The sequence below is a fragment of the Thunnus thynnus genome, chromosome 14 (genome assembly GCF_963924715.1).
Source record: "Thunnus thynnus chromosome 14, fThuThy2.1, whole genome shotgun sequence".
Taxonomy (NCBI): Eukaryota; Metazoa; Chordata; class Actinopteri; order Scombriformes; family Scombridae; genus Thunnus; species Thunnus thynnus.
This window is the reverse complement of record NC_089530.1, coordinates 2753242-2767406: the sequence shown is the minus strand read 5'-3', so window position 1 is coordinate 2767406 and position 14165 is coordinate 2753242. Positions and strand designations below refer to the sequence as shown.

The 14165-nt window shown below is 38.8% G+C and overlaps 1 protein-coding gene across 2 annotated transcripts in view; it reads right to left on the bottom strand.

Annotated features, from left to right (window-relative positions):
* ttc27 (tetratricopeptide repeat domain 27) overlaps nt 1–14165 on the bottom strand; it is a 103701-nt gene that overhangs the window by 71527 nt on the left and 18009 nt on the right. For both annotated transcript variants that reach the window (XM_067609326.1, XM_067609325.1), the window contains exons 4-5: nt 10422–10562; nt 5150–5252 (exon numbers count right to left, since the gene is read on the bottom strand). In XM_067609326.1, the coding sequence (XP_067465427.1) occupies nt 5150–5252; nt 10422–10562 (244 nt within the window). The remainder of the gene's footprint in view (nt 1–5149; nt 5253–10421; nt 10563–14165) is intronic.

Genomic DNA, 14165 nt, shown 5'->3' with positions numbered 1-14165 from the left:
CCCTCAGCTATATTTTGTATTTAGTGCTAACTAGCAAATGTTAGCATAACACTTAACTAAGTCTTACTCTTCCTTTCAGTTAAACACAGACTTGGCTGTCTAGTTGTGGGTTGTTAAATTGGCAAAGGAGTCAGTTCATAACAAGTTATACTAAGGATATGAACAGGTGGCAGAACAAACACATTTTCCAACAACCATTTCATGACATTTTTATTCATAAGTGGTCCCGGCCATTCTTAAACAACTTATTTATAGAGCAAATTTGAAAACAACAAAATGTTGACCAAAGTGCTTTACAGAGAGATAATTACAATCAGATAAAAAAAACCCTCCTGCATAGATACAATCAATCCTGTTAATCAAGCAGTCTGCAATGTAAACATGCAGTTTTGAGAAGCTCATGGGCATGTTTGAAATTCAGGAGTAATAAGGAACGCCCAAGTTCTCCCTTAAGCACCATCCATGTGAAGTGAGTGCAGCTGCACTCTTCACAGTCCCAGCCCAAAGAACTCAGGCCTTGAGGTGACACATTAAAAAGACAAACAGAGCGTGGAGGTGATGGCGAGGGAGGATGAAAGCTCTGTCTCGTCTCATTCTCTGAGCTGCGTGGCTCCTTCTCTTTCTTTCCATCTGATCTGATTATTAATTCGGCCTCGATGAAGGCCCTGTCACGGAGAGAGAGATTATTCCCGGCTGAGAGGAGGTGTATAATTCATGATCAGAAATCATACACTTTCATCCCCATTCATCATTAATGGAGCGACACCGGGGCCGATGTCGCCCAGAGCAAGCAAGGAGAGAGAGAGAGAGGAGATCTACATGCAACACGTCTGTGTCACCTTTAGCACCAGCGATTTCACACTGCAGGAAAATGACTCTCTGGTGGTTGTGTGAGCTGTCGAGTGAAGGGATGGAAAACACACTGAAAGCCAGATTTCCGAATTATCTAACTTCTAAAGCGGCAGTTTGGATTTTATGTAATTGTAATATTTTACCTATTAATCCAGAGTTAGACTTAATGTAGAGGCTTTCTTTATTTATCAACATTTTATAAGTAATTCATAAAAAACTGTAACTATTACATTATTGTTTGGGAATACTGTAGTTTGATTCACATAGTTTCTTTGTTGATGGATAAAGCTGGTGATATTCTATATTTCCCATTTTGTTATGTCATGAAAAGACCATAACCAACAATGAGTTGATCTACTAACTAGTAGTATACTAGTCTATAGTTTACTTGTTGTCAACAAATCTCATGTACAGAGCCAAACCAACAATGAACTAATCTACTTACAAGTATTGTGTGTGTTTCAAAGCCTGATATAGCTTATTCCTCTGTGTCATACAGGTCCACTGTTGTCCAGAAACTATTAAAAACACATCAGTCACACTGTTGCACTGGGTGACATGTTCCTTCATTACCATGAACACACACACTGTAATTTATTTTGACTCAATTCCACAAACACCATCCTGCTCACTAGATCACCAAATGTGGACTAACCAGGAGATTCACTAATATTTACAACTTAAAAGTATAGTTGCTCTAGCCGAATGACAGAAGTACCTTTGCTATTTCAAGCTTTTGGTTAAAATCTAAACTCATCAGGTAGAGATGCTCCAAACACTGGAAATAAATGGTAAATGGACTGCATTTATATAACGCTTTTCTAGTCTACCGACCATTCAAAGCGCTTCACAACACATGCCCACATTTCACCCATTCACACACACATTCATACACTGATGACTGCAATGCAAAGTCCCAACTTGCTCATCAGGAGTGATATAGCACTTTTTATTCAAGGCGCTTTACAATGTTTTTAATGCTCACTCACCCATTCACACCCATGCTCAATTTGGGGTTCCTCATCTTACCCAAGGACACTTAGACATATGGACTGGATGAGCTGGGGATCGAACCACCGACTTTTTTCGACACCATACTTCTTAAAGAAGCATATCAACAGTGGTTTAAAAACTTGTATGGAACTGAGTTCAGTCGGTCCAGACTGAAATGCATCAGCAACTACTGTATGGATGGCCATAATATGTTGTACATATATCCATGGTGCCCAGAGGATGCAATGTAATAACTTTGATGACCCTCTGACTTTTCGTCTAGTGCCATCCTCAGGTCAAAATTTGTCCAAGTTTATGACAAAATACTTGCAGAACTAATGACATCCCCATCAGCCACAGCTGTACTTTGTGTTTAGTGCTAATTTGCTAGCATGTTAGCATTCTTGCGTGCCAAACTAAGATGGTGAACATGGCAAACAGTATAGCTGCTTGACATCAGCATGTTAGCATTGTCACCATGAGAATGTCACTATGCTGACAATGCCGCTGAAAGTAGTCCCCAACAAATGCACTATTTCCTCCTGTTTGAGTAATGTGTGCTAAAAACTACAGTGACCAGCTGTTAAATGAAACTATGCAGCCATTTTTCAAAATAAAACTTTATATTTGTGAGCCATTTTCAAAGATTTATGTCTTCAGTTGGAACCAATGGGATTGGGGCTGAGTGCCACAGATAGAGTAGGAAAGTCAAAAAGTTTGACAGACTGATTGTTGGTTTTGGTCTTTAAGAGAGTTGTTGACAAGAAAAGAGAATAACATCAGTCTTTTCCTTTCATAGTAAAACTGGCAACTTGAAAAATATAAATTACAAGCTTTGTACAAACCATCTACATTTGGAGATATTAGAAATGAGTTTTTTCTACCTTGATCCAACAAATATATTGTAATAGAACAATTGAGATGTTAGGCCAGACCCAGTGGACAGACTCTTTCTTTCAGAACCTTCAAACAGTATGCAGGCACAAAAGGCATTCATGAGTTAGTCCCAGTCTGAGTAATTAAAACAATCCCTTGAATGCTGGCGAAAATTAGATTCAGCCAATGTGAAAGCTAAAACAAAGAAAATAAGTCAGTGAGTGTAGTCCTGACTGCCTATTGTTAATTAAAGCTGTCAAACTGTTAATAAGCACTCGGAATAAAAAAATAAAATTAAATCTCACCCAGACTGAACTGAACCAAACCAAACCAAACATTATGGGGGCACCTCCACAGAGCTGTGTAGCGTGGGGGGGGGGAGAAACAGATCTGCATGCTTTTCACAGCATCCCCCTCACCTCTCTCCTCACGTCACTTGTAAAAGGATTGTGTGGCCAACTGCTCGTCTGGAATATGGATTGGGCTGTTTTGTAGCCTGCACATACTGCTCACCCTTCACACTCTGTTAACCATCACACAACAGATTGCACTCCAACAAACACACCCTATGCCTTTCAACAATAAACTCCAGCAAGCAATGTTCCAAAGATTTGGAAAAAGCCAATAATATTTGAACAATCATCTTAAATGTCCACTGATAACAGCCCTGCTGGTTGGTTCCAACAATAAAAAGAGGAAATTAGCTTTGCTTTATGAAGAGGGGAGTAAATTCACATACTGAGGCAAAAAAATATTCTCTAAACCAATTAATCAAACGCCATTATTTTAATGAAAGTAAACAATAGCTTCTGAATAAATTCCATTTCTTCAGTGTGTTATGGCCCAATGCCACAGTTTAAGTAAGTACCCAAGGAAGAGTGAGCCCAGGCTTTTCAAAGTAAAAGGCTACTGTATGAAACTAATGTCTACCTCATGCTTCACATGCGAGAAGACAAATGTGACTGTGAGCTCAGTGGAAACACTGGTCATCAAATTGTGACCCGTGGGCTAAATCCAGCCTTCCAATCCTATTCTCACAGTGAAAGCATTTTTTTTATAGTGTGCATAAATATTTTTCATAAATCTCCTGTTTGGTAATGAATGTAACGTACCATCTGATCAGAATCTGTTTATTAGCCAAGTATACAAACACACAGAGAATGTGTCTTGGCGTTTGCTCCCACGAACACAACATAGAATAAAAATAGAACAAGAATAATAATAAAATAAACAAAGTAGTACTAAAATTAAATGAAAAATGTAAAACTTAAAATCTATTTAAAGAATGGAATAATAATAGTTTTGAAATGGGATATAAATCTTGAAAACAGTGATAGAAATAGTTGTGTAGCAAACAAAAACAGAGATAGAAGTTCAAACCCAGGCTCCTTTCTCACACAATTGGCCAATCACAGTGCAAAGTGGGTGTGAATGATTGTCAGTTTCAGAAAGTTACAAAGCTATTTGACCATCCAACAAGCAGTTCTGACGAAGCATACAGTAACACCTGATACTACAGGCTGCCATTCATGGTGAGTGGATCCTGTAAATAGCATCCTGACTACTCCCCTCCACAATTCAACACTCAAAAGTCTCCCTGCAGCATGAGATGGAGGAGTTGAGAAAGGTTTAGCTTTATGTAAATTTCCACTGATAATACGTGAAAATAATGCATGGAAGCTCTGGAAATTAAATACTTTATCAGCACTACGGTGGCAACGGGTGAATATAACAACCCAACCAAAAAAACAAACAAAATGCTGACCAAAAGTACACAAATGTATTATTAAAAAAATACACAAAACACTATTTCTGGAAAGTTATGGCATTTTCTTCTCTTAATGCAGAACAATTCAGCTGTGAAGAATGTCTACACTGCAGAGCCATTAACATTAGTAAAGCCAAACCAAACACACAGCTGTTTTAAGCCAGTCCAGATGATTAAAACTTTTAAAGCCAACAAGCACCCCCAGCACACCCACACAGGTGTTCTCACTTACTTTATCCTCAGGATTGTGTGGGGGTGCTTGACTGACACCTCCTTCAACCTTCTGTTAGTTTTGTTGCACCTGTTACATAAGTATGATCTACACATTTATCATTCTTATTACTGTGTAGGCTGTGTCCGAAATAGCTCCCTTTTTTGCACTTAATTAAATCCATTTAATTTGAGTTTCTGATTTCTAACTGTAAATATATGTGCTATGTAGTGCTACCATCATGTGCTACCCAGATGTTGTTAAATAAGGCAGCTGCGTCAATTTTCAGATGTCAGAGATCAACAGTGAAACCACCATCTTCATCTGGCTTCCTTGTTCACAGCCTACACACTGATGGTAGCATTTCAATGTTGCCATAGACATAAACAACTATGGTTCTGCTTTCACACCGTACAGTCTGATCCATTAGTTTGGACATGTTTACTGACCTTGGTCCATGCTGCTTTGGGCCAAGTTGAGGAGCTGTGGAGAACGTGCCTCTAGGATTTGCTGGTGCAGGTTGATGTAGCGCAGGGTCCACCAGGGGAGCAGCTACACATACATATGATAAAATAAAACATATGTGAGGATAAATTACAAACCCTTTCAATTCATACATTTCAGACATGAGATTAAATGATTGTTTATAAGGAACGGTGATGGGGAAAGTAGGCACAGACTATACAGCAGCTCTTTTCATGGGTAAGTCTGACACTTCAACATCCATCAGCTGATGTTTTGTATATCAGTTTCCATTACCTGAAAGCTATGATCTGATAAAAGGTGTGGAAATGTTAGATTTTGGCTAGTTACAATTTGGGTTTTATTTTTGTATCTTCAGCTATCTTTTAATCAGTTATGAAAACACTTTCATAAGGCAAGAAACAAAGTTTAGCCACATTACTATTATGTGAGTCCACACATTGTTTGTAATGGAAACAAACCTCAGCAATTTTTTTTACAATGTTATTATTACTGATAAGGATGATAATACAAAAAATGGGATCAGTATGGCAATAAATCAGAATTTCACCTTAAAGTGAGGAAAAACAGTTTGACCAGTTCAACCAGTTGAATATCAGTAGGGGGGGCAGGTTTAATTGATGGGCATTGAGAAAGGGCAACATGGCCCAAAAAGATGTAGTTATGTATCTGGCTAGAATTTAACTATGTACTGGTACACACATAGGCTGTCGCTGAAGACTATATATTGAAAAATTGCAATTAGAAACTGTGCAATTTTAAAATCTCAAAAGTAATGATTTTGATTAGAAGATATAACTATAGACCTGGAAGTGTGCATAATATGTCCTCATTAACACAGTTAATTAAATTTTTATTCTGGGGCTCTACTGGAATATCTTTGTATGATTTACAGTTCAAAAAATTAATTATTTATCTCCTACTGACCCTTTATGCAGTTGCAGTATGCCCTCAGTTCAGCCTCTGTCTGAAACAGGCTGTTTTAGATCAGGTCTCTTTAAGCCCGCCTCCCAATGAGCCCTCTCTGTTCTGATTGGTTTGCCAATAGTCGGATTTTGCTTCTTTTTCTTGGTCTTTACTCAAAATATAAACTACTCAAATACAGCCATACATGTTTGGATGATCTGACATCAGTTTGATGGGGAAGTAGAGGTAACTTTGCAAATGAAGCGTTTAGCACAGGCTGAAACCCTGGCTTTTGACTTGAACATACATTCACCTCATGTTTTAGAACTCTGACCATGTTTAACACACATCTGACATAATAACAGTATAAAAATGAAAAGCATGATTACAAGCTGTGAGAGGTTAATGCTTTTGTTGGCGACCACTGATCTCACCGGGCTATAATGACAATTGTCACTGGCAAATTTACTCAGCTGTAGTTAATTAATATTAATTCTGTGAGTTGACCAAACAACAAAAATGAAACTCAGCTGTTTCATGGTTATAATGCTCTCTGTGTGCTGCTGTCTTACTATTTATGCTCGGCAAAAGATGCTTTTGTCAGGAGACTCACCATTCCTCAGGTCAGTTTCAGACAGTTAGCTAGCATCTACCTCAGTAGTTGTCACGTATTAATGACAGACAGTTGGTGAACAGATTTCTTGGAATTTCCCAGTTAAACTTTCAAGCACATGACATTGTTGTTCAAGCTCATCACTTTAAAAGCTCTGAACTGAAGCCTCCAGGATTCAAGGCTGTGAAGCTAACGTTAACATTAGCTTAAGTAGCTAAAGTGCAAAGTTGTCAAGCGTATTATTAAGGGTTGTCAGTTACGTTTAGTTTTTTTAGACATTTTTTTGGCACCTGGTATAGAGGCACACAAACAAGGTTGACAGAGAGAGATGCAACAAAGGTCCCCAGTTAGAATTGAACGTTGCAGTTATATGGTACACGCCTTAAACACTGCACAACTTGAGCACCCCAGAAGCCACATTTTATTCCATCATTAAACAACATACACATACACACTTGTCCAAATCAGCAGTTTGTCACTGTTACCATAAATAGGTCAGGATGTAGCAGTTAGTAACACACATACCCCCACTTTTGAACATCATTACAGTATCTGTATCAGTATTGAGTAATGCTCAAGCTCACAAACAAGTCATTATTTTATCTGATTCTCTTCATGGACAAACAAGACAAGTTTGTGATTACGTTTGGTATCTTGTTTAAAACTAAGTAAACCAAAAATGCAGGCTTGGAGTTCAATTGTGGTTATTTTATTAGAAAATGCAAGAAAATAATTCTTATTAGCATTTGCTGTTAAATAAAATGGTAATTTGCTTAAAAAAGTGAAACATTTAGTTTTTCATTTCACTGTGATTTTAATAATACATATTTTTAGCTCAGAAAGTACATGTTTAGTTTTAATAAATAAATACAGAAAATGCTGCTCTTGAAGCCCCTTTAGCACAAATAACACACCAACATCTAAGTGCTGTATGCTGGAGCTAAGTGCTGACCACGCATTAAAAAAAGCCAACTCCTTTGCTTTTTGCTTCTGACCAGAACTCAAAGCGGCAGGGAAAAAAAAAAAAAAAAAAAAAAGGAATGTCTTGCAGCCATGTGAGTGCTATATTTCTTCTTACACCGAAACCCCATCACCCTCTCTACCCTCCTGTTCTCGTTTGGCACTGGGAGAGTGCAAGTGAACCATGTAAAAAGCTTATTTGTGTGTCAGGGAGGATATCTCCTGCCTCATTGCCAATGCAAGATGACCCAATCCTCTGTTGCATGGTTATATGGAGGTTTAATTGTCTGTCTCACTGAATCAATATCCTCCAGCACACACACACACCTTCTCGCTAAGCGTGTTCGCACATATATTCATCATGTCAGAATACACATGTACACCTGTCTCCTGGGCAGCAGAGCTTCCCTTTCTCCCTCCGTGTTTACTGTTGTGCAATAGGCTGTGAGCGGCTGCCAGAGGGGAGAGGAATATGGATGAACAGAGTTGGCTACGGCAGGGACGGGTGGAAAACATCTGGGGGGAGTGGTGCTGAGGTTATGCACTTAAACCTAGCACTTAAAGCTAGTCTGTCCCAACTCCCTGATGCTTGGTGGAGAACAGTGCTGGTAATTAATTCCCCTATCCGTCATTAGCATTTAAAGAGCAAATTAACAATAAATCACCTATGGTAGAAAAGTACTGTTGCATTTGTGCCGACATCCCTGCTGGAGCTGTTAGAGCGGGGCCTTTGACAGCTAATGCAAAACACGTCCTCTGACATCAGCGCAGCAATGATTTTCTGTGACATGTGACTTCATGTTGATTTGCTCTTTAAGAGGCAATGCAGGAGAGCTGAGCCAAGAGAATGACTGCCATAGTTTACTTCTTCTTCTTACTTATTTCTGCTTTTAAGTATACAGGAAAGATTGGAGGAATGATTAAAAAAAAAAAAAAGACAGTAAATGTGAAGGATGAGCTGAGAAACAGAGCTTGTTAAGTGGCTTTTCTTTAATAAAAAACACGCCTTCCAGCAACCAGCAGTCTGCTGCTGGAAACTCACTGAGAGACAGATGATGAGCCTCTCTGGCTACGTTAGCTGTTAGCTGGCCTGGTGGTAGAAGTCCAGCCACTCCTCAGTTATAAACTGGCTTCTCTCAATCTGTCTTCTTGTCTGTACTTGTGTTCTCATTTCTCATGGATTTGACCCAGAAGTGTTTTTACTTGCCCATTTTATCAAGAATGCTTCAACAGCTGTGAACTAAGTATCCCAGTATGCATTTGACATCAACCAGCAGCAAAGGTGGAAGACATGAGACAAACCTACATCTGTTTTAATATAATATGTTCTACAACTGTTACTGTGTCACCAAATGTAGTTTAAAGTTCTTTTCAGGCAAGAAATTAATCATTTAGATACAGTCAATTCTTCAAAATGTAGTGTAATGTAAAAAATTTGTTCCAATATTTTTGGAGATGTAAATACCCTAAAACCATACAAGACAACATCTATGATCATCCTGGGAGGAACAATCTTTAATAATTTTCTGGATCTCATGTCTCTGATGATCTAAAGATGAGTAATATTTCCTTTTTAAGATACACTAGCGCGGTGCCCGTTCAAAACGTGCCTGTTTGGAACGGGCTGATTGCTTATTATTTCATACATTATTGTATCAATTGACAAACATAACAATTAAAATGATAAAGAATTAATAAATTAAACAGTTTGAATCCAGACAGAAACTTCATCAGTGAGACTAAACTGAGGTTGAACTGTAGAAGCACTTTGTGGCCTTCCATTGGTTGATTCTGCTGCCAATCAAAAGTGTCTGCGCTCCTATTGGCTAGTTTTACTGCCTCTGTCTCTGTTTTTTTCTCCAGTTTAACTGAGTGGGGCACATGCCTTTGTCCCACTCAGCCAGTCAGCGACCAGAAGCCCCGTCCTGCTGTGATGTGACGGTATTTATATCAAACAGCCCCCGCTGCACTCAGACACGGAGCTGAATGGCTCACTGTTCACTTCTTTATTCAAAAGTTCATTTATATTAAACGTGTCGTTGGTTTGGCCGAAGGTGAATATTAGGTTGCTGTGTATTTTTGGCTCTTTTTTGGTACAGGTTTTGATATATACAAATTAAGAAATGAAAAGAGGCAGAGTGACATATTATAATAAAATTTAATGTTATTGTATATAATATTACAGTGAGGATAACAAGTGTAACTGTTGATGGGATCACACAGGATGGGGTTGAGAGTATAGAAAAGGCTAGTATGTTGACCTGTGAGTTAAGATTATTTTGTCACATGGCAGGTAGAAAGTTGTGTTGAAGTGTAATCACTAGAGTTCAGCTGAACTGTTGTCCCTTACAAACAGAGCATGTCCTCTCACTCTGTGGAGATTCCACTTCAACTTGCCAAATTCGAACAAATTAAAACTTGAAGTACTTTGTATGAGAAAGACTTAACGTATATATATACATATATAGCTCTACTAGGCCCTATACTATCCACTATACAGCCTTGATAACACATTGCAGTCTTTGAGCTGGGCTGGCCTGATGAAATGTCAGTGAACAGCTCATGCACTATGCATACAGATAACTAGAGGCACCATGAAGCCTCCTCTCTGTGGTTGTAAATACAAAGGACTAAAATTACCTTATTAAATAGTATCAGCGTTATAAATGGTGAAATGTTTCTTTAAGGATTTAGTTACCATTTAATAGAATGATCTTGTATAATTCAATAAGAGGTGGTTGTAACAGAGACAGTCTTACCTGAAGGCTGTCCATCTTGGAGGAGCATTTGGTGAGAATAACCCTGGCCAGCAGGAGGAGGAAGGGGTTGGCCACCAGGCTGTACACGGACTCTCCATCCAGGAGCAGACAGGAGTGGATAGTCTCATCCAGGGTCTGGGTCTGACAAAGAGATGAACGGTTGATTTAAGTCATTCCTACTGTAATGAACCATTTCTACAGCTTTCTGAGAATGTATACAGTAAGTGCAGGGATTAGGAATTAGGTGGGTAAAAGTGTCTATTATTAGGGATCCAGGGTTATGGAAGAAAAAAGAAAATATGCTGAGACAAGTTTTGAGTTTGGAAAAAGACAGAAGCCTCTCCAATCATTTTAACCTTTAACCATCTGGACAAGTCACAACCATCCAATAGTGGTCTAACAGCCCTTTTAACCCAAAAGTTCCAGGAAATATAGAACCAGAGGAACTAATCTCAGGTACTAAAGTAGGAATCAAAAGTCCCTTTTGCATTACCACTGCATATTAAATGCATAGATTACACAAATTAGACCCATGACAGATTAAAGAACAACGGCAACTTAAGAGACATCATTTTCACACAAGAGAAAACAACAGAGTGACAGTGTTGTTGTATGACTGATGTTTGATGTTTTGTAATGAATAAATGAAAGGGAGACGTGTGAAAAGGGAGAATGAAAACTCTTTCTCCACATTAGACGATCTGCTGAGTGTTTGATTATTTCAGCTTTAGAACTTAACCGCCATCAAACTATCAGCTAATGTTTTATTCCTCCCCTTCATTCACTTTGTTCTCTCAACATCGCTTTCGTTCCCATACTAGTGCACTCGAAAATGCTCCCACTCTCTTATTTATTCACTAGCTCTCCACTAGTTCCATCTCCTTCTTGCTCTCTCTCTCTCTTTTCTCGCTCTCTTCAAACGAGTTGAGAAGCCAACAGCAAAGCCTGACTTTATTTTCCACCGCTTCTCCTAATGTCGATACTACGGCGCTTCCTTCTTTCGTCATGGTGTCTGTGTCTGACCAGGTGTTCCCAGGCCAGACTGGATATATAATCCCCCCCCCCTACTGTGTTCTGATGATGACCCAGGTTCTCCTCTCAGGCGACTGTGCCAAGCACACCTGCACAGGGAGGCATCCAGCAAGTATCATGTCATGTTATCATGAATTGTGAAGCCAGACATGTAATGAGCTGCTTGTATTCATGATCCTATCCTTTCTGTCACTACCAAAATCTCACACTCATAAATGAGGCTTAGAGGACAGATCCACTAGTAAATCGAAAACAGCTTCCTCTTCTCCACAATGATCCAGTATAATAAGCCTTTCATAGCAGACATTTTGACTTTGTGTTTTTCCATAGTAGGGAAAGCACAGGTGTTACTGGTAACATTAACAATGTGTCCCGGTAAACCATGACAGTATGATAGTGAGCCAGCATGTGCAATACCAGAACCCTAAAACGGAATTCAGCTGTCACTACTGTGACATGTCAAGATATCTAAAGTGAAAGATCATGACAGTGGATTCCAGGCTGATGTTGATCTTGTGCTCCATCTTACCATCACTTGCTGTGATATATACCATAATATAGTATATGTTTATCATATTCATATCATAGAAAAAGAGATTAAACAGGATTTTTTTGCCTCTGCTGCTCAGCCTCAGCTTAGAAATATTTCTATCTTTATTTATCTATATCGTTTGCATTTTTATAACAAATAGCAACTGCAAACACTAACAGAAGTGAATCACAAACAGAGGAGGCTAGACGGTCTACAGAAAACACAAGCAGCCATGAGCAGAACACCAACCAACCAACTTCAAACTATTACACAGTTAAAAATTCAGTATGACTGTGTAGTCTCACAGCTGCTCATTTTTTTATTAGGAGTTGTATTTCTCTCCACCTGATTAATTTAAGTTTAATCTACTATACTATACTAGGGGTGGGAATCTTTGGGAATCTCATGATTCGATTCGATTCCGATTCTTTGGTGATCAATTCAATTCAAAATTGATTCTTGATTGAATGAATAGAAAAGGAGGGGGGGACTATTTTCAGTCTCTTGCTCCAATACACTGTGTGCCAAACCATTCACTGCTGTCCTTAGTCCACTGAAATACAGTATAAAACATAACTGGCAGATAAATGGACTGCAGCCTTTTTATTTTAAAAAGTTAACTGCATTAATGAATTAATGTGAAAGCATCTTACAGTCTCCTGCTTGGTTGAGAATAACAAAATGAGGGGGAGGCAGAGTGCTCCGCTGTGTTATTAACGTCATGTCTCCAGCAGTGGAGAGCAGCGTCTCTGCTGCACCATTAGCTCGGAGGAAAGACATCGCTGTCCAGCATGCTGAGCAGGTGCAGGGTCTTTGAGGTGAAACAGACTGAACACAGAGTTATTTTCTTCACCTCAGAGTTGGTTTAACTCGTTTAAATCTGCAGCGTGTGTTGGTCAGATGGTCTTGTTTGTTACTGCTGGAGTTCACTGCTCTGCTAATGTTCACGTTCATCTTGTAAACGGTAATTTACTCATTGAATCAAAAAATGCTTGCAAACACTGCCTTTTGTGAAGATGAGTTCTAGTGTGTGCGGCTGTTGCTGCAGGAAACAAGGCTGATGAGAGCAGTGAGACTGAACTAAAACATTTAAGTTGTGGGCCATAAAAACCAAAACATTGAGCTGAAAGATGATAAAACGCTCTGTAGTGCTGAGGGGAACTGCACAGACAAATCTCTGTATGTTCTTCACCACAAGCAATGCATATCACACTGCACATTTGTTCCATTGATAGTATAAAAATATTGATTAGTGCAGCTTTAAAAATACACGATCCTGATGAGAGCAGAGTTTGTAGGTCAGACAACCAAAATAATGAGCTGAGAGACGTTTAAGCTACTCGCTAATTTTGTCTGTCTGCTGTTTGGTGCTGGGCAGGTACAACACAGTGGGTTTAGCAGACCTTCTGTTTTGTTTTACTCTAATCAATCAGTAGCAAGTGAAGTATCAATCAATGTCATTTTCAGTTGACATGGAAACTGCAGTACTGAACATTCTTCATAATAATCAAAGAACTTTGCCAATATAAGACCTGTACAGCTGCATCAATCTCGTCCACACTTGTCTCCATGTTTATGGCCACTATCATGCTAGTAGGGGGCTTGTAAGCTATATAGAAATATGACATCTCCATTCTTAATCTCTCCTACAACGCTCTGATTACTATACTATCTCTCTACACAAAGGAAACAAGCATTAATTAGTGCAACTAAAGAGCTACTTAAATCACTGACAGAATGGAAGATGTGGTCATTGGATCTTGGCACCTTACCTTGGACAACCTCCCAGATGTCTCATTTATCTCTTCATACACAGTAGCAGCACACTCTCTCCAAAGAATGAATGCTGATAACTTCTAGTCTGACCTCAGAACTATAGAAGCCTTTGCATGAGTAACAAACACCTTCAGATTGTTTGCATGTTGTCCCTAGTTATAAATCAATATTTGAGAAAGCTGCAGTGTTAGGGTAGTAGTTGAAGTATATAGGTAGTGTATATTCAGTATGCATACTGTATGCCATTTCACTTTGTTTTTCAAATAGTTGCATTTATCCTCTTCATTGCTACTGCATATTAGAGTACATATATCATCATTTACACAGAATATACACATTTAATACATATTCTCATATACATGTCTGCAAATCTGCACACCTTTATGCTGTAATACAGATCTTAT